Source organism: Zosterops lateralis (genome assembly GCF_965231275.1).
Source record: "Zosterops lateralis genome assembly, chromosome: 3".
NCBI classification, from domain to species: Eukaryota; Metazoa; Chordata; class Aves; order Passeriformes; family Zosteropidae; genus Zosterops; species Zosterops lateralis.
The window spans coordinates 44,448,004-44,475,194 of record NC_139764.1 but is presented as its reverse complement, the minus strand read 5'-3'; the positions used below and the strand labels follow the sequence as shown (position 1 = coordinate 44,475,194).

The following is a 27,191-nucleotide window of genomic DNA, read 5'->3' as shown; positions in this document are numbered from 1 at the left end:
TCAATCGCTCCCCAGCTACCAGTTTCTTTTGATGGCTCCCTTAACTCTACATCTGATTTTTAGAAACACAGCTGCAGAATATCTCCTAATAAAATGGGAACAGGTTCCAGCCACTCAGCAGTGATGTCAGCCTTTGTTTTGTCTGAATAATATCTCCTAAAGATGCCAGACTGTATAAAGCACACCCTAGAATCCAACCTGGTTTCTAAAGGAGCTCCTTACTTTTAATAATGTATGGAAAAACCAAAATGTTCTGTAGGAAAAGAAAATATCTGAACACCTACTGAAACACAGACAATTCAATTTAACCTTGGAGATAGACTAAGCTTAGTGCTCATTTTATACCCCTATCCCTCTCCAGGTGTCCAAAAATTTCCACCTCATGTCTTTTCACAGATACAGTCCAGCAATCAACATTAAGGGATTCTTGAGGCACTCATATGTAGAGAACAGTGCACATAATGTGGCCAAGGGTCTCCACCAGACTGCTCTGGTGATGTGACCTAAGCAAGGTGCACTGTCAAGATCCGTCACATACCTTCTGCACCAATGGACACAAGTTTCACTCCTTTGCTGGCGATGTAATCCAGAGCTTTGTTGACATTAGCAATTTTATGGAAGCGCATCTTCCCTCTATCTGGTTTCGGTAGCCTTTCCCCTGCAGAACAACAAAATTAATGTGTTTATTCTTATATACACCTTGCTACAGACATAAAAGTGCTTAGAAATCAAGAGTGGATGTGCCCTAACACTAACTAAAAGTCAGCAATTATCTTAATAGGTGTTTTTCTGAAAAAATGTCAAAGAGGTTTGAACCAAACCCTGAAAAGAAAATTCAAATGTTGAAGCATCTGATTTTGATCTTTCTAATATAGAAGAAAAACCAGAGCAAAATTTTTGTTTGCCCTAAACATCTGGATGGTATGTGTACTTCCTCCTACTCCACTTCAGGTTCATTGCTAATGTCTGTTACAGTAGCTGAATATTAAGAAAGTAGAAGTTCTCAGAGTTCATCATTCTTATCTGCCTGACTGTAAGGAGAGGTTGGATTCTATCCAGCACATCGGCCATAGGGTCCTTGCACATCTCACCAGGAAGAATGGCTTCTAACAACCTCATCCAGCACAGCAGGGCAGCTCATTTGAGAGCATAGGGCTGATGTGTTTGAACAAAATTATATTTTCAAATGATCACAAAGAATAGTAATTTCTAAAAAGAGTCTCCATTTCATAAGAAATGATCATTTGAAAAATTTCTTTCCACACTGAGATCTCCAGCAAAAATCTAAACTGTCTTGTATGTTTGTAGCTTGAGCTATTCCCTTCCCCTTAAGGGGCATTCTGATCTTACCTAGGAGACTGCCCCTCTGAATAATGCATAATGAAAGGGACGTAGTGAGTTTATATCAGTTAACAAAAGTTCTTGGATGTTCCACTCTTTTGAAAAATGAGATCTTTTATTTGGGACTAAATATTGATCTAGGTGCGCTTTATGAACTCACTTTTGAAAGCGTTGGTAAATCAAAAAAAGTCATTAAAAGTAAAGCAAAATGTTTATGCTAAAAGCAGAATAAAATGAATTTGTAACCTAAGTATAAAGGTTTTTTAAGTGTTAGGAGCTAAGGCAAGGTCCTCAATGTTTTTGGTTTGTCCAACAACACTGTGATGTCAATGATCCCCTGATACACTATGATATCCTGGAACAAAAGCACAAACCAGAAAATTTTGGAGGCAAGCAAAAAGCAGAGCTTCTTTTCCCCTCCTTTTTGCTTTACAGTGTGTTTCATTTCTCACTTTTCAGTCTACTTAGAGTTTGCGTTCACTGTTTTGAATCATTAAAAAATTTTGTTCCTTTAAGAGTCTTTCAGTTAGTGTGCTGTAAATACACAGAAAATTTTATTTTAACTAACCTGAGATAACTTCCAAGAGGAGCATCAGTTTGAGGCCATTTCTGAAGTCCTCCTCAATGTTCTCAATCTGTGTGCCTGCTTTCCTGAGGTGGGAATTGCACCAGGCTGTAAACGTCTGTAAAAGCAATTAAAAAAAAAAAATTATCAACAGGGTGTTTTCCAAACAACTGCTAAGCCATCTGAGTAAACACTGCATCTGAGATTTGGATGTCCAGCTCCCATTCATTCTATACATGTTGCCAAGTACAAAATTCTTATCCCAGATGTTCATGAAGATGCCAAAAATTTCTTGAATAGAAACAATTTTGTGCTAGATTCTGCTTGCAGATGCATCTTCAGACAGAAGTTTTACACAGAAAAGCAAAACTTGGACACAAACACAGATACTTAAGTTGGTAGGGAAAAAAGATCACAAAAGCAACCATGAATATTTTTGTGTCCAGAGTGAATAATCAAGTCTGCTTTTACTTGCAGAGTTGAAAAGCAGAAGTAATTCCATTGCAGAGGTCACATACATGTTACTTTTTGTATGAATGAAGTCAAAACACAGGCTACTATAAAATTTAGTAGTTAAATTAGTCTGGTTTTAAATACCCATTACTTCTCTCAGCCTTCTGACAAATTGTCCTTGCTTTTCAGTGTCTGATACATAAAGCAAGTTTGTATTTACTAGGTATTTCAGCAGGTGTTTAGTTATATAACAAAGTCATTGTTACTAAATGTTTTTAGTAAGTTAGAGTTCAGCTTCTTAGAATTGTCTTAAATTTGGAATTCCTCCTTTTGCTACATCGAATTTCCAGTTTTAAAAACATTTAATTCAAATAGTTAAAAAACCCAAGATATATCCCAGTTGTAAATAAGAAACTCCCTTTGGCCTTCTTTATTCCTGTCTGTTTCTTTAGATTATTTAATTTCTGATCTCTTGGAAACAGAATAAGGAAGGATAGTAGATTAAGACAAAGATTCTCCCTGGAACTGAATTCTGCAAATTCTAGACAGATTTGATATCTTAAGAAAACATGGACTGAATTTTCCCAAATGGTCTAATCTTTAAAAAGCAAGTTTTTGTTAAAGAATAATAACATTGTGTCTATTGTTGGGTTTGACTCAGTTTATGTGAGGAATTGATGGGCAACTTACTGGGATCTTTTCTCAGTGCTCCTACACTGACAAGGGACATCTTCCTTTTATCATCTTCTCCTACTGAATTGAAAGGAAGCAAGAAGTGCTATGGATATGGCAGAGCTGTGCACTGAAATCCCTAATTCTAGGCACCCAGAAAAAGGAGGAGAGAGAAGAAAGTGCTGGAAATGTTTTTGGGCAGGGATCCGTGTTGACATGCAGAGGATGAATTGTAGATAGGGATGTAAGCTGTTCTGTGTGCATATAGGGATAAGTAAGGTTGCAGCTGAAGCATATCTACAAACATATTTTAATAAAGGGATATTAGCTTCCATTCAGGAAGGCAGAACACTTCTCATTTTAAGGTAAATAGCTTTACTGAGTTCATGAGAGACCTGAAACCAGAGTATACCAATCCTCAGAGCACAGATTCTAGGCACCTCCACCCTCAGGGCATGACATGATGGAGTGATAGGATGGCATTTGGTTTGGATCACTATGGGGTTAGGATCTAGTTTATAAGACTAATTTGTCTGCCTCAAGCAGTATGTTGTTTTGATGGTATGTATCTCAAAAGGCTTAGCACCACATTAAGTCATTTGCAAACATTAAAAGTTATTACAAGCTCCTTGGAAGGAATAATACTGTGGCAATACAGAAAGAAAAAGCTGGAAGCACTCACGGGTAAATGCATATGAACCTTGCATGGCAAACTGGCAATAAATATTAAAAATCTGAACTTTTAAATAAATGAGCCTTTCTTTAATTAAGCTTAAGTGATGGGCATGTGCTTATTTGCAGATGCCATTGCAGTTTGTAGAACTATTCCAAGCACACCATAATAAACTCAGAGAGGAAGTTGGAGAAAAACCTCAGCCATTTCCTTCAGATATTTATGGTAAATGTTCACCTTGTACCACTCAAGTAAATAAGTTTTCCTCATTTTTCATTTTATTAAAAGTTAAATGGCAACAACCTCACCAGTTGAGAAGTCTTAAAATATGAATCTGATGCCTACTGTGAAGAAGGCTACTTCTCAGTTTCTTAAGAAGAAATGGATCCTGGCACTTCTTAGCTCATATTTATTTATTTATTTATATGAATCAACTTACTTGATGCTGCACTGATAGACACAAAATATAAGTTTTATCCAAAAATGACAAAGTTTTCAAATAATTTAAATAGCTTCTCTTGAAAACAGACATTTTTATGGTATTGAATTTCCTGAGAGACAAATGGTTTTCTCATCTTATTCATTCTATGCAGACAATAATCATCCTATTTTGCTGTGATATAGAGAAGGAAAAGATGCTGCTACTGTTGAGTCAAGCTGTTTTCAATAATTAGATGACAGAGTGGTTTTTATTATCTACTTTTTAATATTTGTAGGTTATTTAAGATTCTTTCCAGTTGTAATGCATTTGTAGCATTTTGAAGGATAAACGTGGAATTACCACAAGGCTTCCATCCATGAAATAACAAGTTTTGCTGAAGCACTCTACTGTGATAGGAGTCTTTATTTAGACCATCTGTATCTAGATAGTTTTGATTACCTTCTATATCTAGAATAAGACAGTTACATCTTTTATTTAAACTACAGTTGCTCATTTTTGTGTTTTATCAGTGCCCCAGGCCATGACTTGGTGCTATCTGTCCCCTTCTGACAGTTGTCCTGTGTCTCATGGAAATGCCACTGTGGTACTTTACAGCAGACTCTTGGTGTGTGGCTTCTTAAGCCTAGTGCCTTCCCAACTAATTTATTTTTCCCAGGACTAAACATGCTTATAGAAATGATACTTAGGGAAGTGTTAACTATGTTTCTGGGTGCAATTCATTAGTGACTGCATAAAAGCTACTGCACAATTTAACTTGCAAATTTTAACAGTTTTCTCCATCCACATTTAATTTAACCCTCATCCCTCTGTTCTTACTGTGACACCTCTTGTTCTCACTGCTTTGGCTTTAACTAACAATTCTATTCATAGATATTGAGAAACAATTCAAAGCATGTTCAAGTCCTGGAGATCAAGATACAGCCAGCATATAGTACCCTGGAAATTTGTAATCCATTGGGATTTAAAAGCTATTAAATGACTTAGACAAAGCAAATTCCTTTTTCTGCTGAGCTGTACAGAACATTTCAGAGTATCAGATTGCCCAGAGAAACAAAGCAGGACTGAAGGCACCAAGCTGAATACCAGGAAGGACACAAATAAGTGTCTACAAAGCTAGACATTTCTTTTTAGGATTTATTTACCGTAAGTGGCTCTACAAATTGAAAATATAAATAAAAAAAAAAATTCTCCTTTCCAAGTTTGTTATTACAAAAGAAAGTTTGCTAACATTCTGAGAGGAGGGACCCCAGAAGAGGGGATGCAGGGCAGGAAGCCAAAGAGTTTGCAGTCCCGCAGGTGAATGTTCTCTTAATGCACCATTAATTGTCTATTGCTGTCAGAGGTCTATTTTGGAAACACTAACTCCAGGAAGGAGAATGCAGTTTATGTTCTATGCCCACTTAGCCTCCTTGTGAAGCCTCCACAGTTCACAGATCTGTGATGGCAAAGTGTATACCTATGGGGAAAGAAACCTCTTACCCAGTAATTTACTCAGGCCACTTAATTTTACGAGTCTCTAACAAATAAAATTGCAACCAAGGGGCAGCAAAAGGAGATATCCCTAATTAATTATCAATCAACTGCAGACAATGCCAGAAAAAGTATAGGGTATACCCAATTTGTACAAATATTTTTACACAGGCACAATGAAAGACATGCTTTGCTGGGAAAAATGGTGTCTTTGAGATCTGAGTTGTTCTACTGTTCTGCAAAAGCCCACATGTCCTCTTTATGTGAGTGATGATTTACTTTTGATAGTGGTTCTCAGCCAGAAAACAAGATGCTATGATAACAAGTTTCACATATGCACGTAATAATATGGATAAAAATTGAGAAAGCACCAGTCACCACACACTCCAATACTGGTGAGTCAAAACTTGTTCCACCTCCTGAAGATGTAAATTTCTAGGTTGGAACCGACAGTAAGTCCACAATGAATATCACTAAAGCAGCAGCATAACTTGCATGCACAGGGGATACACTCAAGTTCAGAAAGATTTGTTTGCTTGCATTCAGTATTGAAATTCAGAAGTGGATCCAGCATAATGAAGCATTGGGGACCTGTATCCTATTTAGTACATATATTTCATATCAAGGTTATACTCACTGCCTTTCACTCACTCCAACTCAAATCAATAGTAGTTATAAGTGTTCAAAATTAATATTTATTTCAAAAGCCATGTGTCTGCTTGTCTGTACCCCTATCACTAGCCCAAGAAAGGCTACTTGCTCAAAGGAGTCACTTGGTTTTACTTGAATTGGAAATGTAATACTTTCTGTGCCTGCTAAGGAAAACAGAAGCACGTTTTGCTTTTCATGGATTTTAAATTCTAATAACTAGAGGAGAACACACCTGACTAAAATTAACTTAAAATACAAACATTCAACACATTTGTTTACATGCATATTATCCTGCATTATTTCAGTCTGATAGAGTTGTTTCTTGAAACTGCTTTACAGCTCTTCTTCAAAAGGGCTTTTCCTCTCTGTGTTAGCTGAGGGTCTCCATTACTTCTAGGCTAAAAGGGATGCAGTGATTCACCCTGTAATTATACAGAACATCACTGGGTTCTGAGTGCATGACAAGGGTGTTACAGAAGGAGCTCTGCCAGAACATTCCCAGTAGGCCAGACTGAGGTTTCCCCTTGAAGAATTTCCCATCTGACTGTTATCCATGTTTTAAAATATAAGTTATGAAGTTGCAACATGATCTCCTAGCTCCTGTGTCCACAGCATGTTCTGATGGCTGCAGAATCAGGGGTTTTCTCTGCACTTAGGATACAGTCTGTGTTGGCTCTTGTTCTCTTAACCATTTGTTCTGTTCCCAAAAGAAGAGCTGGAAGGTGAAATGCAGCAGAAAATTGCACAGCATTTTTAAACTAGCTTGATGTAAACCAATAACTACACGTGGTATCTTTCAGCTGTTCCTAAAGCATCTAGAGCAGCTATACTCATATACATGCATGAGTATTTTTTTATGAATTGAAAAGAAATAAAATCTTACATTTTAGCTGTTGGCTTGGATTGTTATAAACTCTTCCCTTGCCCTGCTTTTCCATTGCAGTGGAAACCTAAATGCATTGGCACATGTTAGTAAAATAACTAGAACAACTCTAACAGGAGAGGGGCTTTACCAGTACAACTGGATCACATCAGAACACCAAGAAGCAAAGTGGGATTTTAACACCAGATGTACCAGAGCATTGCAACAACTCAAGTGAAGCAGAGAGAAACATTGTGAAGGATGGCATGAAGGTTAAGGTAGGGGAAATGTTTAGCATATTACAAAATGTTATTAAAAGGAAACCCTCATATCACAGGCACTATGTCAAAGCCAAATTCCTGGGAACACCAGAAAGGATAAGCACAAAACCATCTCATAATGGAAGTGAGTAGAAACTCCATCCCAAGTACCCCAAATCCAAAGCTGGGGTAAGCCCTTCCTGCTCCAGCACATCTATCCATATAGCTGAACAGATGGTGTCAGAGATGATATGCTGGCACATTCTGCACTGGCAGCAGATCTGCTCTACTAACTGAGGGAACTTCCTCCCAGTCCCTTAGCTTTATCACTCACAGGAGAAGTCACCAAAGGGATGCATTCATCACACAGGACTTTGCACATGTCTTATTGGCACTCTGCATTTCACTTGCATGGAAGAGCCTGGGGAGACCTCAGTCCTTGTAAAGCAGGTGGCCTAATCCCCTGTGAGTCTAGGGTTTCCTGTAAAACATGCAACTCCCTCCAGTACTGAATGACTGCACGTCTGTTTTACAGTGCTCACTATACCAAAAAAACACCCAGAGCATGTAAATATCCCTTGAAGAATAATCTGGCAAGGTTGAACCCCAAGCAATGTCAAGATTATTAAGCCTTTTGTTACAAAGTGAGTGACACTACTTCTTTCTTTCAGAGGAGGCAACAGAGAAAGTTGCAAGGAGGCACTAGCAAGCTGCATGGAAAATTTAGTATGAGTCACTACCTGCACTATCCTCACCTCTGCCTTTTTTTCTTAAGGAAAGAACAAGAACGAAAGGAAGGAAGCTGAGAGGTTTCACAAGCTCTTTGAAGAGCTAAAACAGTTAATATTGCAAAGTTTATTAGGAGCAGGCAGGTATCTTTATTGGATCAGCTGAGCTAGCTGGAAAAGGCATAGAAGTATTAGGTACATAAGCCCATCTTTACATGCAAGAGAGAAGCCTCAGGCTTAAGTGTGAAAATTTAAGTAAGTGTTCAGACAGCTCAGAGCTTTGATGGACCATCAATATAATGCTCCAACAGCTCTATTCCCTGAAGGAAGCCCCTTCCTTTTTCAGTACTGTTGGTGACACCCATTTAAAAAGCTTTTAGAAAGCATCTGTAAAATCCAACTATGTGACTTCCCAAAATACATGCAGTACCATAGGGCCTTTTGGAATATTTTTTCAATTTAAAATGAAAATGCTTACTCAAAATGTATTCTCAAATTGTATTTTCAAACAAAAACTTTGATATTTCAGAAGTATGAACACGTGCAATATTAAAAATCCCATTTGAAACAAAAACTAATGCTGGTGTAAATCTACTTTTAATTTTTGGAATTTCAAGGATCACGCAAATAAGTCTACTCAGAAAAATAACACAGAAATAAAAGATGTAGGTATCCTGTGAAAACCTTTACTAAAGGCATGGGTATGGCTTTATCTTGCACTGTAAAAATAGTGATATCTTTACTCATTCTTATCTTTACAACAATTGCAAGCTACCTGATTCGTTAAGGTGAAGGAACTAGAAAGACAAAGGAACTGTCAGGGAAAAACAACAACAACAACAAACCATACTCTGTGTGCTTCTCATGTGTTCTCTGAATTCTGGGTGTTTTATAACACAGTCCCATCACCTGAGCAGACCAGAATGGTCTGTGGCAAATTTACATGTGGAAATTTTAATTAAAAAGAGAGAAACACAGTCTTATAAAAGGTTTGGCACATTTTGTTTACATGAAAGTGGGAAACTAGGTAAGTAAGCATCAGCTTCTGCTAAATCCAATCTTATACTAAAAATTAAACTTCCAAGGACAAGCAAGAAAATACTTACACTGTACTACAGTTCTAAGCCTGCATTTAAGTACATGCATGTCCCCTGCTCATGATTTTATCTAGACTCTAGCCATTAGTCCTCATTGCACTGGTTAAACCAAAGTCTTTTAAAGGTCTGATGCCTTAAACTTTAGCTTCCCTACTTGCAGATTCGGTGCTGCCTAGGGATGTAGTTCTGAGCCTCATATTAAGTGCCAGTAAACTCTCTTCACAGAGTAAGTAGACAAAACAAATCCTTTTCCTGCTGAGGACCAAGGACAACTTTCAGCCCAAAAGCACAAACAGCAGTGGACTGAAGGGATCAACAAGAAGGATGAGACCTCACAATCTGAGGCTGTAATTGGACAATTAAACCCCAATATGCAAATGAACCAAAACTTATAAAAATGTAAGGTCTCATGACCAGTCAGCCATTTTGTGACCATTCTTGGTCCACCTTGGATGTAGCCCGGGTCAGGCTCCTGTCCTGCCCAACGTGGATCCTGGAGGCCTTTCAATAAATACCTACTTTATTCTCTGTCTCTGTTTCAGGTCAGCCTTCCAAGGCAGCAGGTTCCCTACCCAGACTCTCATAAAAGAGAAGCAGCTCTCTTTTATGTCATGTACCTAAGCTGGTTGCAATAGCAGCTAGCTATTTATCAAAGAGGAAAACTACACACAAAACCATAGGGGAAAAAGAAGTGTGTTTAGCAAGTCCAGAGTTTATCCCTACTAATGGTGAGTAGTGGCCCACTCTAAACAGAAACAGAAAGGCTTATTGAACAGACTTCTGCAGGAATGTTCCCTGAAGCATTTACTATAGTACCCTTTACTTACTCATTTGGATGACAGAAGAGAGTGCATGCTTATCACATTTGAGTAAGACAGCAAAAGGATGGGTCTGCAAGCATGTTTCATGACAGAGCTACAATTCAAAGTGATCTTAACAAATCAGTGAAATAATTTGAAGAAAACCAGATTTGGATAAACAAGAAGTCTCAATTCTCCCAATCATACTTTCTATGATATTCATGGAAGATTTATCTCCTAACTGACATCTACCCTGCAGCCTTGAAAAGGAAGGATATCAAGAAGATTGTTTTTCCTGCCAGATTGTGTCCTGACAGATAAGTGATCCAAAGAATACAAAGTAAGTCACTCAGCAGAAAACAACTCCCTTGTAGGAATCCAAGCACTTGGCAAGCAACAGGTAGCTGTAAATTTTGTTTCTGTCAGGGTGTTCTTTAAGTGGTGATCCCCACTTCCATCTTCTATTTTCATATGACCCTCTAATTTCCCTTAGCAAAAAGAAATTTAATATTGGACATTTGTCAGTGGTATTGGAGAAAAAGAAAAGAAGAGGGTGAAGACAGAGAACAATAATGAAACAAAGTTGAAAAAATAGAGGGTAGAGGGAGAGTCAAAGTCAATAAGCAGAAGAGTGTTTATGGGAAACTAGACAAACCAAAATAAAATGAAAGTGGATTCCATGATCTGTTCTATAGTGACACACATTTCCTGAGGTATGTATAATCATCCTTAAGAAGACACCCTGACATTTGTGTTTTCTCCACAGCTTTGCAACAGCCTTTAAGGCACTTAAGACACTTAAGGAATTTTAAAAAAGTTTTTACTGTCTTAAATGTTGGAATTCTAGAAACTTGGATTTTAGGGTTTTAGTCTATAGTAATGTGTGCGAGCAAATTATGACCCCTGATTCCTCACAAGGGACTATAAACCTTTTCATAACAATGGGAGCAAAAGTTAGCCATAGCTCAGTGCTTTTCAACATCCCACTTCTGTATTCAAGGATAATAATAAACATTCCATATTCCACATCACTAGTCTAGGGGGACATTAACCATTAATGAGTGTTTTTGAGATGCTCAAACACTACCCATAAAAAAGCCCAATAAAGAAACAGTAGCAAGAGAGATTAGAAAGCTGGCAAAACTAAAGATGTCTTGTAAATATAGAACTGTGAAAAAATTAATCAAAACCAGAACCTACTCTGAACAGACAGAAAACAACACATAACTACCAACATCTTCACTATCTGTTCACTGTCATACAGCATTAATTCTGCATTTAAAAATCAAATTGAGCTTTTTAGTACAAACCAGTTACCTACTACTGTAAATCTAGTTACATGCTAGTTATTCTTCTCTTCTTAAACTCTTTAGTGAATGTGCCAGCCCCTCCAGTATGAAGAAAGAAGTGGCTCAGGGAACTGTTAAGAATAGCAATGACTGTGAGTAACCCCACAGATGCAATCTGAGAAAGCATTTTCACACACAGAAATTTAGCTTTCACCTCTAGGATGAAAAGTCACTGTCCCTACCTCTCACTAATAAGGTCAGTTTTGGGCACCTCCAATGAAGCTGCCATTTCTGGTGGTTTAAATGATGGGGACACCTGTCCCCTGAGAGCTAAACTGAGTGTACAACTCACCTCATAGATATTACCAAACAGTCTGCATGTGTTAGCAACCTTGTCACTTACTCACCTGGCCTGGGTTCAAAACACTGACCTAAAAGTGAAAGGTTCCCATCAGCCACACATTCCCAACCAATAAATTAAAAGTCCATCTTCAGCACAAGGTTATCTTTCACCATGAGCTGGGGTGTGAGATCTATCAGAATATTCCACTCGGAAGGCTTTGCAATACTGAGACTTTTAATTAATAATGTCACCACCTTGCTAAGCAGTGCAAGTCAGCTTTCTCTTGCATGTGAATGACTATTTTTGCAGTACAGTTTGTTCATTCACATCATATGCATGAATCCCTGGAAAAAGATGGTCCCCAACAGCATCCAGGCAATACTCTATGAGAATCCTTTGTCCAAATGCACAAGTATTATGTCAGCTCTGGATAATTCATAGTAGCATGATGAAGTAATGGAGAGCAATCCCTTACTGTTTGTAATGATCTTACCTCTTCATTTTCCCTTCTACTTCAGTAACAATATGCATGACACCATTTACAGTTGCACAACAGTCTTGATGACTCTACTCTCTTTGCCTTTTATGCAAACCAACGGGTATGTTAATACCTCGTCATAACAGAACTAATACCTCTGGATTTTGGATTACATAGGATTATTCAATGCACATTCTCAATGTGGAAGATTAGCTTCAGAGAATGGTAAATAATGGTAAAGTCTGTGAAGTAAACAAAGTTCTCAAATTACTAACAAATTTCTGAGTTATAATAGCCCCCATATTAAATTGCATTCAACGAGAGAGAGATAAGACAGAATGTGAGTAATGACTGTGTTTGAGTTCTTGCTCTTCCACATCTTTCTGTACAACTTCTTTCAAGTTACAAAACCTCTTAACATGTCCAAAACCTCTATCCCACAGTGGAGGTGAAATATAAATACATTCCATGGACTGAGAACTCTAAATGCAGAATTAGACGGGCTCTGTTAATCTTTACAATGGAGTGTATTTCATAGTCTCATGTACATTCTGAAAACTTAAAAAGCTGTAGAAAGTGAAAGAACTTGTATTTGATAATCCTCAAAAAGTAAATATTGTTGAAAAAATCATCTGTGAATCAAGTATATTCAGAACACGATTCTTAAATGGCAGTAAAGTTTTGAGAACAAAACCAAACACAAACAAAAAAAGAGAAATCAATGGAACAACACGAAGTTTTGAATAATCTATTTTTGGTCAACAGCTTTTTGTATCTTTTCTTTTCAGATGTTAATTTTGTATTTCCCTCAAAGGAAAAATTTATGAACACATTGATCTCTTTAAATTTGCCATATGGTTTCTAGCATTTCTAATTTAACCATTAACAAATCATGGGAGACTTTTTTGTTGTTGTCATTACATGCACCACTGTCAAATTTTGCCTTTCAAAATGCCTCCTACTGAAATCTGCAGAAACAGAGATGTGTCACCCACAAGGACTTGTGCCTTTTGACAGAACCAGTGTGCTCCTACATGGCATGGCAGGGAACACCCAGCATCCAGCCTGAACCTCTGAGGACTGCCAGCTAGTTGCATGGCACAACAGTATTTTCCTCTAACAGGGTAAGCTAACTTTAGAGCATCCTAACCAAATATTCTCTGCTCTGATACACTGTACTTTGCAGAGCTTGCATGTACACTTGATAAACAAGCAACCCTGACATTACAACCTGCAGTAGTACAGCTACTAACATCTTACACAGCACTCCCAATCATTTTGGCCGCAGAACTTCACAGTGCATTCCTAGAAATAAATTAGTTCTTGCCCAGTTGTCAGGGCATTAAAATAGATTTGCCACTACACTGCACAAAATTGAGTGCCACAAAGAAATGTATGCGTTTTTGTAAGAGTTTTAATGGACTCTCTCATCCATGTAATAAAGACTGCATCTTTGCATTTATACAGAGGTACATATTCACATCTCATAAAGTGCTGTCCAAATACCCCTCCCCAAGCAGTCAGGCAAGGCACTAGAGACCCAAGCAGAGAGCTTGCAGAGCATGAAGTGCATAGATTCTGTTAGAAACTCCAAAGTACTGACACATGCTCCCAAATCTCTCTTTTCCATGCACCCTCTCTCTTGCTCTCTGTAAGACTTTTAGATACAGATCTTGGGTGAACAAAATTAAGACAGTTCCTGATACTTTCAAAGGCATTCTCAGTTAATGGAACAGAGACCTATTTGCATTCTGGTGCTTTCTGGACCACTTTTGAGCACAGTGACCTTTGGGAAGTCTCACTTGAAATGCTAGTTAGACAAACTATCTAAATATTGAAAAAAAGAGGGAAAAAAGCATAGGAAAAGGTGTTTCATATGTTATGGGGCCAAAATATGGGACAAAAAGTTGAAATGTGATAGGGTCAAAAGAAATTCACCCATTTCTCTGTAGCTGGGAATGAGTTAATTCTGGAGCACCATCTTTCCTATATTTCTGCTTCACAAGAGTATCAACAAACTAGAGGGCCTCTTCAGGAAACGATTTACATTAAAAATGCCACCATGTTTGGAGGGAACTGTTTCAGCAATGATAAAATATCTGAGACCAGCCATTTTACTATTTTCTCTCTCCCTCCATATTCTTTTCCAATTGTCCACTTCTTCACTACTACAGAAAAAAAGAGCAATCTCTGTTTCATTTGCCTCTCCCTGTGGGGAGTTGAAAATGAAGTATAGGTAATCCCAAAAGGGATACTATGATGGATCTTCAAGGAAGAAATCTGCAGGTGTGTTTCAAAGAGGAAGCCAATGCCCCTCATACTGCCTAGGGCTTTCTCTCAAGTGTATTAAATGAAGAACATGCATTACCACTACCCTGTCAGTGCCAAATGAACCTTCTTAATAAATAGATAGGATCTCCTATTGTTTCCATTCTTAGGTCCTTCTTCCACCAGCTGTACCTTACAGTGTTCCTCCTGGTTTCCCAAGAGCTCATGAACTCTGAGTGTTGGTTAACAGTTTTTTTTCAGCAGATACATATTTTAATGGCCAAATACTATTTAGGATGAAAGAAGCATTCACACATTACAGTATGGAAGGAACTAAAGGTATGCCCTCTGGAAATAGAAGGATTAATTAAAGTAGGCTAATCCAGGATTTATTTGACTGGATTTCCAAATGTCTTTCCTTTGCTTTCTCTGTTGATTTTCTTCACCATGCTATCTTTATCCAGTAATTATAGACTACATTGCCAGGTGAGTAAGTAAATCCATTATAAACTTCCATTTCTTTTCCAATTTCCATAAATTGCCAGGTAAGTAAATCCATTATAAATTTGTCAATACTGTCAGAGTGGGATAAAACTATGTTCCTATCCAATTTACCATCATTCTTTAAAGCACTTCCATAATCATGAAAGCAGGTCTTCTGACAGATACTGAAAGTTTTTTCAATTTTACCCTCACCAAAACACACATCCTTAAGTCCTGGACACCGATAAATGATAGGAAAATATGTCAATAGTTCGATCCCATTTATGCAGAAGATGTTGTCTTTGCACTAGTACATTTGGAGACAACCAAATCTAGTTTCACTTGTAATCTAAACTAAGGTTTCAGTTGAGACTCTCATAAAGAAAGGAAAACCTCATACGTTAATTCCCAATTATGAATCAAAAGGCTCCTCTGTGGCATATATGCCACATTACTCAATGTAGTATTTCTCTATACACAAAGCACATAATCTGTCCATGTGAATTACTTCACTATTATAACTGATGACAAAAAAAATTTCAATTTTTATTTCATGCTTGTTTTAAGAAACTGGTTTTTAAAGAATTTAGTTATTTCTGTGGTTAAAGATGCCACTTATACTGGGTTAATTTTTTTATGCTTTAATTATTTTTTATGAGGCATTATCTATAGAATAACATTTTCTAAAACATTTAAAATATCCTGTAAGATAGCAGACTTTCAGACAAATTTCAGAGTTTCTAAATAATATTTAGTGATGCTCAGGTTCCTAAATTACTTATGTTTTCTTTAAACCAGAATAAATAGCAAAACATGACTTGGGATCTTTGAATGATTATATATTGATTATATATGAATAAGAAATGCAACTAAGTAACTTGTTCTCAAGCACTTAACTAAGAAGAGATGGGTAAATAAACAATGATGATTGTAACTGCTGAAGGCATAAACAACAGGTTTAGACAGATTGTAATAAGTGAACTGCTTTACCAATTATATAAAAAGTTCTTTGTTTATAGAGTCTCTTTTCTCAACAGGAGCCATGCTGGGACCTGTGTTTGGTTCCTTAGACAAAAGGAAAGAAAACCAACTTCAGCCTCATGTCTGGTGTTTTGCTTGTCTTTTACTATAATGCCAGATGGGTGATAAGTGCATTGTACATAATATGCGCATGCACAGATACAGCTGCTTGTGGGGCTGCACTGCAAACTACATTACTGAAATGATTTAGGATTAAGAAGTATTAAGAAGAGGGAGGGTTGCCTCAAATTTCTTCCATGATCTGGTATATGGCAGAAGATCACTGTACCAGCAAATGAAGGGGATTGGAAGCCCATGGATAATAGTAGAGTCAAAGATGATCAGCTACTCTGCCAAAGAAAACGTGGTGGAACTACTCTCTAGAACCAAGCTGGAGATGAGCTTGGACTATAGAGGTTTTCATAGCCCAAAGGAACTCCTTTAGGTCAAAAAACACTCCAGAGCTACACAATCATTTACAGTTAGGTGTTTGATTTTTTTTTTTTTTAATTTTGAATTCAATGCAGCTGGGTACCAGTTTGCTTCACATTAAGGAGTAAAATATCTTAAGCCCTGCAGCAGTGAAAAGCTACAGTGGTGCCAAGACTAAACATAAAACAGAGTTTTAAAAAAAATCACTTAATGCTAGATAGTTAAGGCTTTCTGTGACTGCCAAGATAGCAAGCTGATTTTCAAAGCTGCGAAATAGACAGAAGTTCCTCTTGACGTCAGTGGAAATGCCTGGGTGTTCAACACCTAGAAAAAATACGAGTGTTTCCTTAGATGCTTAAGAAATAATCATGGATGCTAATTTTAGCCTGGGGTAGTCACTTTCCAGAGACTCCTGCTATGGTAGTGGGGGTGAGCTTGGCTTTTCAGAGGGACAGTTAAGATTAGAATCTGTCTGCTCTAAATTAGGTTCTGCAAGTTATCAAAGTAATGGATGGCTGGACTTCTTTAATTTACAAGTTTTTTGAAGAGAAATAAAAACAAACATCAGATTTCAAGTTGAAGGAATTCTTGCAGTTAAGAGCAGTTGGGAAGAAACATTTGAAGTAAATGGAAAATCTTACTCATATCAAGTACAGTAAACACTTATCACTGCCATCTGCAAAGCCAGCACATAGGTATTACAGCCACTGTTTTGGAGATGAAGACATGGACAAAGTGGTGTATCCTTATAACTCAAAAGTGGGTAAAACCAGGAGCAGCAGTGCCTCTTTTTGCACTCAGGATGTAAATTCAGGATTTATTTTCTGTCCTCTGTGCACACTCAGAAATTTTAGGTCCAATTATAGAAAGCAACTAAAAATCAGCCAGACAGCTGTCACCTTCTGTTTCTTTCTGGACTGGCCTTCAAAAGTATGAAGTGTATTTCTACAAGCTACCATTTCATGTAGGAGACACTCTCACAAAAGGAGATCATTGCATTTCAGAGCCTTCTGCCTCTGTCTCTTGCTGCAGAGCAGTAACACCTGTCCTGTAAGCCTTTCACACCAGTAGTTTGAGGATTACTGAGACCACGATGCCTTGATCTGTACTGAAGTGTTCCTTGTACTGCCAGCAGGAAGAGCTACTACAGGTTCTGCACAGAAACAGGCACAGAGGGTGATCACAGCACTGTGTTGGTTAAATGATGTGAAAAGAGAAACCTTCTATCTTTAAATACATGCCAAATTTTATCATGTAGAAATAGAGCATTGTATAGGACCTGTTTAGTTACGATAACATTTTTGCATCAAGTCTCTCAACCCGAGGCATATTTCAAACCAACAAATCCAGTGATCTAAGAACAAACATCACACACTCTTACCACAGCATTTCATGAACAGGTGTTCCCCAAACACTGAGGATACGAAAATTACCCCAAACTACAAGGAACGAAATTTAATTAAGGAAGAAATTGAGTGCTCAGTGTGAATACACTCTCTGCTATCACCTGACAGAAAAGAATGCATGGCCATAAAGGAGATATCCACTCAGCAACTTCTCAGTGCTCACAGTGGAGGAATACCACATCAGCTACACATTGTTTATCCCAACAATTATGGCTCAGAAGAAATTATGCTTGGCAGTAAAGCCATTGAAACCAACTCAACCTTGCCAACTGTGTAAGCACTTTTATATTTGCTTATTTGTAAGGATATAAAATAACACACAGGAGGGACATTTTTTGACTTGGGACAAAGCAAAGCAGCACAAATTCCCATCTAATTCTATTTCATTGACATGTTTCATCCTGCATCAAATCTGCCTGCATTCCAATTGCAAATCCAATGCATTCTTCTGTAAGCAGGGTCTGCTACAATTTCTAAAATACCACTAATATCTACATATTAATCACCATTTGCAACTAAAGAAAATCTTAATGCTCAGTCTTTTTGAAATTAATCAGCAGAACCGTACAGTGCAATTCAGAAATGACTAGCTAAATTAAAAGTCATTAAACAGATCAGAATTTATGCAAAAGGCATCAATTCACGTGAGGCATTTGTTGGCATTTGACTTTTCCATCCTAATGATGTCTTTTGTCTTGTGAAAGGACAGAAGGGTTTTAATGAAAGATCTTGACCTGGCCCCATTGGCCAAAAGCAGTCAAAATTCATTTTGCAAAGCTCTTTTAGTTTAATTTGGAAATTGATGATGGAATCATGATATTTTCTTACAGATATTCATTAGTTTACAGAATTTACCCCAGCTCTGCTTTTGTTTGCACAGGGCTAGAAATTGTATAAGCATGGATTCATTTTTACTGTGGTCTCAGGGCTGAAAACCCTCAGAGGTCTTCCAAGCAAACACCTTCCATGCCTCTCTCTTCAGCTCTCCAGTGACCCAAACAGAGATCCAGGCAAGATGCAGACATCCCACCCTCAAGAGATTATTGCAAAGTCCACTGCTTAACACACAGCTTTTCTCGAGCTCTTAAGCACATTGGTTGCAGCTTATGGAAACCCACTTAGATCCATACTTTCTTCCAATCCTTATTGTCTTTACTAATTGGATCAGTGTATCTACAGACAGACATTTTACTACACGAATTTCAGGGGAGGTTGTGATGTGTATCTATGAGTGAAGGAAGCAGGTAGCCTTTGCTTCCCATTATAAAATGGTTCTTATAATTTCTTTTCATAATCTGTTGCTGGCAGCTATTTGGGGGTCAATGGCAATTAAAAGCTAAACTGAGACCATGGGAATTATCGATTTGACAACATGTAAAAGCTTACAGAGCCTGGAATGGGTCAACATTGAGAGGTTCATTTGAGTTTAAATAGAAAACATAATATTGAGTAATATATTGATTTCTCTCACTTAGTACTGGTAAAGGAAACCTTCCTATTCAAACAAAATACCTACATAATCATTTCTAGTAAAGTGAATTTCATAATAGTTTTCTTTGATTTTTCCTTTATATACCAGCATCACAGTATTCAGGGCTGCACACCTTATTTTCAGCTTCCAAGACAAAATATGAACGTTCCACTATCCTTTCAGCATGCTCCTCTCAAGCACCATTCCATGCAAGTAACGTCAGCAGGAGGAATTTAACATGTTACTATTTTAAAAAGCACTAATCTCTAAGAGACAAATTGTAGAGAACAAGCCATAAACACATCCCCTATTTCTACGATGACTCCTTCTGCTCTCACGGCAATGCTTCATAGGATAAGAGAAATTGCCACTCCATGGTCTTCTGTTGCATCAGTGTCCAACACTTGGGACAGTTACAGTATATGGTGAGAAATCAAGACATGCTCTTGCAGAAAAAAAATTATGTTTGTCTGTTGACTACCAAGTTCTCAGGCAGACCTTCTATGGAGCTATCTCCCACTGAGAACACACATAGGATTTAAAAGAAATCAAGAGATGTTCTTTATGTGTGCTTAATGTTAGAGCTTTTGGCATCCACTGTTTGAAAAGTAAATTCTTGGTGCACCCGAAGGAGGAGCATTTGGCCTTGGAATGCTGAAACTTACATTTCATAAGGTGTCCCCTGCATCTGCAGTAACATGCATCATTTGGCAAGACATTGCTATTCTATACAAGACAACCAAATAATTGCTGAACACTAAGAAAAAAAAAAAAAAAAGCCTAAATAAGGAGAAATTGTTGGCACTTTTTAAGTATTAATACTAATAGAAAATCCTGCATTTCAGCCAACAGAATTCCCAAGACACCTACACAATCCTAATTATCTGCATAAAAGGTAGGGGAGGGAGAGAACTGCAGTGTAGGACTCAGCATTTGAAATAGCATATGCTACCATGGCACACAGTTTTTCCATTATCATGTTTATTTTGAATCTGGATGGTTTTCCTCCTGGCATATTCAATCCCCTCCTGAAAGTAATTGAGTATAGCTACTCAACTCTTTATAAGAAATATGCAACTGCTAACAGGTTAGTACTAGGAATAAGTAATGAGAAGGTTCATACTCTCTCAGAAAGGAGAGGACCTTTTGTTTCCCTCACACCTCCTACATTCATGTCCAGACCCTGCTCACGTTGCTCACTTGCAGAGGGGAATCCGTGCCTTCTGAACTATCCCACTGGTATTCCAAGTGGGTGAAAAGTGCCACCTCAGTAAAAAACCCTCTAGTGGTTGTTTCTGTGACTGCCATGCGAGCCTAACCCCAAGGCTCATTATTTAAGGAAATAATTTTACGTGGTTTAAAACAAACAAACAAAACAAAACCCAAAGCATTTTTATTTCCAGATAATCTCAGTAAAAGAGGAAGACCTAGGCTGGAATGCTCTCTAGACAGTGCAGATATTGTTACATTCTCCACAACAATGATTTCAACCTGGAGCCTGTAAATCCATGAGAAGTGGTTCTGTAGTACCTAATTTTGCTGGTCAGCCTCTGCTGCCCTTACATTTAATTTTCATTCATTCATCCTTGCTTATTTTTCTTGCCCAGTCAAGAATGAAGTTGTTTCTTTCCACTACATCTGTCTTCTCATCCACCAGAATTCTTACAGGAAGAGGTTTCTGATAAGAAACCAAGTTAGATTCCATCCATAGAAGACCGAGCAAACTTCAGAGTAAATCCGGGATACTGACTGTAACTCTATTTATAGACTCTGAAGTCAGACTGAACACAAGGTCAATTTCTCTTTCAGGCTGCAACGAACCTCTCAAATCTGCTGAACTTAAAAAAGCTGCAGCACCATAAGAAAAATAAGAACATTGTCCATAATCCATAGTTCTGATAGCTCCTGCCAAATAATTTGCCATACATATAACTTCCAAATTTTTTTTTTATTTTTTTTTTTTTTTTTTTTTTTTTCTTGCAAGGACAACAAGAGTTATATTACCAGCCAAAGGAGGTAATGCAGATAAAATCCTTACAGGTCAAATTGGAAATGTAATCTGATCTGCACTGCTGAAGACTGAAAAGACACAGCTCTTTTCCTTAAGAATCTTTTCCAAAGTCCTCATTCATACATAACTTTCAGTGTCATCAAGAAGATTTTTATTCAGAAAGAGGGAAATATCAAGGTAAATAAATATTTTAAATCTTCTTGTTTATGTTATACCAGTATAAAAACCCATCCAAACAGTCATTATTTATGTTGACACCTATATTAAAACCTTCTGCATTAACAAAGTAGTGGTACCAGGGCTACAGAGCAACCTAAAATGACGTCATTCATTTATAACAATGTCAGTAAGGCAAAGAACATGTTCCCAATTCTTTCCTCATGTGTGTTAGGGCAATAGTGTCAGACATGTCTAAATGACTGCAGCAGGCACATGTGAAATATGTGAGGTCAGTAGATACAGTACAATACAACTGTCCTGAAAAAGGGACCACACTTGTTTCACAGCTTCCTTGGAAATCTAACACACCACAGTTCACAAAAAAGTTTTTAAAAAGCACACTTACTCTTATAATTACTTATAGCAAAAGTTGCAAATAGGCAAGAGTGCTGATTAACACATGGCTCATCAAGCAGTGTTGGCAGATCAAAAACATTGCAAAAAAACTGTGTGTGCATTTCAAGTAGCATTGCTGTGCTTGGTTTCCTAAGCTAAGGGACATTGAATTTCCTGATGGTCCTTTTAGTTCTATTGAGACACAGGGAAGTGAAAACTAAAATGTTTGTGGAGTCTGTTGAACTTTTCTTGAAAATTTCAAAAATATATTTATTATGAAGAAAAGAGAAATTATGTTTTCAGTCCTCCATTATAAGCTAGTATGATTTCCACTTCCACTCCCATCCAGCAGAGTAGGGACTGAAAGACAGGATCTCTAGTCTGACAGACCACAGTACAAATCACTTCTGTTGGAGTCCAGGGCATCCCTCTGGGCGCCCTGGGAAGTCACAGACCTCGGTAGAGAGGCCTGGGACCCAAAAAAGAGGGTCTGGGGTCTGTGCAGGGGGATTTGCCGGGCACAGAGCCCAGGAAGACACAGTCTTTGATTTTGGTCCATGAGAAAAACATCTAACACAGAGAAGAATTGCAAGTCACAAAGGTGTTACTGAGAGTAGTGTAGTTATCACTGTGCAGAAGATTTTGAAGTTATGGATTTTTAGAATGTAGATGCAAAGGGACAAGATGGTGATTTTAGGGCGGTGCCCTGGGTTCTTCTTCTTCTCCCTTGGCATCCATCTTCTGCAGTGACGTGGGCACAAAATAGTTTCAGTGGATTGGATCAAAGTAGACATGACCCTGTTAGTATAGGTGATAGACATTGGCACAGAATTGTAAACTATGGGTACGTAGTTATCTGTATAAGAGGTAGCGACCTCCCATCACAAGGGGAGTCGCCTTGTGTCCGAGCTGCTGTGAACACCATGGCCGGACACAGGAGGGGAGTTGCCCTGTGTCCGAGCTGCTGAGAACACCATGGCCGGACACAGGGGAAGGGGAGTCACCTCGTGTCCAGGCTGCTGTGAACACCATGGCCGGACACAAAGAATTGTAAGATAAGAACTAATAAACAACGCGAGAAACCAGAAAACCAAGACCTTGAGACTCCCTTCATTCTCGTGCCGAACACCGAGCTCAGCACAGAACACAGAGACACAGAGTCAGACAGCAGACCTAAATCCTTCAGAGGTCAAGAGGGAAAATCACTCCCTTCTTGCCCACACGAACCACCAGCCAGCCTTGGAATCTCGGGTGGAAACAACCGGATTGAAACCCCGAGACACTTCTACCAGTTCTTACAAATATCACTGCTGTCCTCTTCTTACCAGTGAGAAAACTGATGTCAGAGGTGAGCTGACCTTGTCTGGGGTTACAGAGCAGAATGAAGAAAATAATCCCGCCCTCTCTGGCCAGGCTTTCTAATTTCCAATACTTTTTGATTTCTGTGTTGTACTGAAGAAACGAGGGACCACTTGCATAGACAGATCTTTCAGCTGCTGATTTAGGGCACCTGGGCAGTGGAAATGTAGTGGGTCAAGGAGCAGACTTCATCCAAAATACAATTTTAGCTTTCTTTAAAGTTGCTGTCTGAAATGTTCAACCACATTTAAGTTTTTGCCAAGATCGTCTAATGCAGAAATGGTCAAATGGTTGCATTTTTTTTGATATCCTGAGTTGACACAGGCTAAATGTTACCTCAACTAAGTCGTTTTAGTTGTTCACATTCAGATAGTGCTAAACTACAACTCAGCTTCCTTTCCTATAGCGTTCTTCATATATTTTTGGACATCTGCGACCACCAAGGAGCCTGGATTACAGCAGACCATAATACTCTACAAACCATGGTTATAATTAGGTGTCACCTCCATTGTAATCCTATGGACGTCATCATGTGTTACCAGCATCTGTTGACAGATTTCATACCAGGCATATCACTGAAATGGCAAGTCTGGAGAGGGCAGCCCACAATAGAAACAATGGCATTTATTTTTGGGTTGTTCCAAGACTGTCTAATAGAAAATATATGCTGCCAACTGCCAGGGCTCCACCAAGATCACTTCTGAATATTGTATTACCAGTTAGAACAAAGATCTGTACCCATGTACTTTCAATCTTCTCCTAATGAATAAGGAAACTAAGAGAGCACTTTCTGCAACTGTCTTAGCACAAATTAGGAAAATATAGAAGCCTTGACATTCTACAAAGTTTATCAGGGCTTTTATCATGTGCGTACTTAATTTTCATGTAATAATAAATTCAGATTTCTTTCAAAGGTAAGGAATAAGGATCCCTCTTGTAAATTTTATTTGAATATGATATCACATTAATATTAAAACTAAACCCTGGGAACCGACAACACTAAGTAGGAAAACAACACTCTCTACTCTATGGAAGCAAAGCAGAGTCTGCTTTAATTTGACAGTGTAGAAATTTGACTTTCTGCTGAAGTATTGCCTGTTCAGAGGAATGGAAACATAAAATTTTCAATTCAAATTTTCATGCAGTATAATTGCTCCCCACTTTCCTGTAAAAATCAAGAGACTTATTGTCAACCTAAGAATGTTTACCTAATCCAAATTCTCTTTATTTTTTAACATTTATCTGGATTGAAGGAAAACTGCATTAGAGTGCATTAGTATCTAGTAACCTGTCCATTTTCTTTTGAAAACAGCCTTCTCTGAAATACTGGACAATTGAATCCTAATCAGATGTAACACAACCTCTTACAGCTGAGCAGTTTCAAGTCACAAAAGCACTTTAGCACTAGGATAATTTCAATTCTCATTTTAAAACATGGAAGTATAGTTCACCATCTGAAGAGTGCCAAATTAAAACAAATGCCAGTGTTGATGAGTACAACTTAATAATTTGTTCGGAGCTGCAGCAGCTGGTAGATCAAGAAAAGTGAACTTGAACATAGAACAGAACTTCTCCCCCTATCCTCACACAGCAGGATCTGAACAAGTATGAATGTAAGAAAATGAACAAAACCAGCTAAAAATAACAGAATGAGGGAGGCTACAAGCTAAATCTGAGAGGAAATATTGCTTCTACAAATTTTTGTGGAAAAGTAAACCCACTGGCCCCAACTATTCCAACATCTCTTACTTTTATATTTTATAGCATAGCTTTTATAGAAGCTGTAACAGTGGGACAGACTGTCATAAGATCTAAATTGGCACCTTCTACTTAAGCTGCTCATCTATGCAAAATGCACATTCAACCTTATTGTCCAGAGCACTGCCTCTCACTCCCTCCCCTTTTTTTCATTCTTGTAACCAGCAGATAACCTTTTAATCCCAGATCTGTCAGCTGTGACTTCAACATCACCTTTTAAATTAGGAGGCAATCAATCCTTTGTGTTATTTCATCTTTCTTGGAAATATGGAAATATTACTACTTAAAGCTTAACATTATGAAACTAGATATTGAAAATTATTACTAAAGTACCAAAGCATTGTCATGAGTGTTGCTGGGATCATAATTGCTGCCTATGTTCAGAAAAAGAACACAGGCAGTACCTGGTGGGACAATAGTTTTCTTATACCTACAAGGCAAGAAGCATTTCTTCTAAAACTGTGTATTCCAAGGAGTTTACAGAATGGGTTTTTTTCTCCCAGACAGTGGACTGGCATATAGGAACATAATCATGACATATAGTTTTCCAAATATAGCCTGGATATATTTCTAGGCAATATTTTCCTTGTCAGGTCATTCAGTCAGAATGGAGATAAATAATAAATTCTAATAAGAGCTGAACTTGCAAGATCACAATTTCAAAAGTGACTTCTCAGTCTGCTCTCAGAAATACTGCAAACTTTTTTGAACGCTAATTTTGAACCATCTCATTCATCTCTGTTTATAATTGCAATTTACTCTTTTTGAAAATCCATCAGGCACACACATCAATTCAGAGTCTGCTTTCCAAATGGAAGACTCTGACTTCAAGAAGTGAAGTTAAAAGTTACGAAATACTTAAACATAAATCTAGAGGTACTGACAGAATATTTACAGTGCAATATAAAAATAAACTCCTGACTCCCATAAATTATTTTCATCTGGCCTAGGTTTCATTTAAGAATCAAAAATGAGAATGTTTTATCCTAAAAATATGCCATAGCTACTCTACATTATATAAATTATTTTCATCTGACATAGGTTTCACTTAAGAATCAAAAAGTGAATGCTTTATTCTAAAAATATGGCATAGCTACTATACATTATATAAATGGTTTATACAATGTAAAATATATTTTATTGGAACCCCTTGCTGTACAACCCCAACAACTGAGACACAGCATGGCAGTAAGACAAGGGCATCATTCCATACAGAAGCACACAGACAGATACACATTATTTCCAGACCTTCCTTTGCTGTTTCTCCCATGCTGGGTCCAGGAGCAGGTCCCTGTCCCATTCTTCTTCTTGGGTCATGTACTCATCTTCTTCATAGTTGTAGGTGTACTGCATGTTTGTTTCTATCTGATTCATGCTGTTCATGGTACCTGGGGATCAGCTTCAGCTGCTGTGGCTTCTACTATGATTTAAGTTTAGTTTACGCGCTGAGAGGTAGCAGTGTCTTTTTTCCTTCTTTCTTTTTTTATTTTTTTTTTCTTTTTTTTTTTTTCTTTTTCCAAAGTGACAGGGAACGGATATTGACTGATCTTGCTGAGAGCAGAGTCTGAAACTGCCAGGTATGTGCTGACCTGTGGTGACCTTCCTTCCCTGTGTCCCTGTCGGCTGCTGCTGCTGCTGCCGGTCCCTGCGGCTGACCCTGCGGAGGAGCCCGGGCCGCCTCCTCGCCGCCGCTTATTATCCCCGCCGGGCCGTCACGTGGAGCCCGCCCCGCCCCGCCCGGCCCGGCGGGGAGACACACACGGCCCCTGCCCTGCCCTGCCCTGCCCTGCCCCGCCCCGCCCTGCCCAGCCCCGCCCTGCCCTGCCCTGCCCTGCCCAGCCCAGCCCAGCCCAGCCCACACCTGCCCTTTGTGCGGGGTCTTTTCTCTCTCACTGACATGTATTCCCGCTCCCCAAGACCCGCCTACGATCCGCTAATTGCAGTTCCACATCGCCCGGCTTTAGCCGTGTCCCGCCTTGAGCCACCGGGCACTTTCGGATTAAGGATTACACCAGACAACCCAGCAAGGACACCCAAGTGATGAAACGTTTTTCCAGTGGAAATAGGTCTGGAGTTAACCAGACAGCATGGAAGCACAGCTTTAAAAAGCAACACGTTATCTTTTTGTCCAGGAAACGCTCTCAGTAAATCCAAAAGCCGGCACCAAGATGCGCATACAAAGCCCTGTGGAACCAGGAACTTTACAAGTGTGTGGCAGGAAAAACTTGCCCGTGCTTTCCACAGGGCAAAATATCAAAGGACAGCGCTGGGATCAAGCATGTCCGGTATCTCCCGTGCCCTATC

At 38.5% G+C, this 27,191-nt stretch overlaps 1 protein-coding gene across 2 annotated transcripts in view; it reads right to left on the bottom strand.

Annotated features, from left to right (window-relative positions):
- The window catches only part of ACTN2 (actinin alpha 2), a 69,194-nt gene extending 42,533 nt beyond the window's left edge, over window positions 1–26,661 (bottom strand). The window contains exons 1-3 of one of the 2 annotated variants that reach the window (XM_083856398.1): window positions 26,136–26,661; window positions 1,910–2,024; window positions 539–658 (exon numbers count right to left, since the gene is read on the bottom strand). In XM_083856398.1, the coding sequence (XP_083712524.1) occupies window positions 539–658; window positions 1,910–2,024; window positions 26,136–26,270 (370 nt within the window). In that variant the 5' untranslated portion in view covers window positions 26,271–26,661. The remainder of the gene's footprint in view (window positions 1–538; window positions 659–1,909; window positions 2,025–26,135) is intronic. The other variant, XM_083856397.1, reaches the window with a different exon arrangement.
- Between the last annotated feature and the right edge of the window lie 530 nt (window positions 26,662–27,191).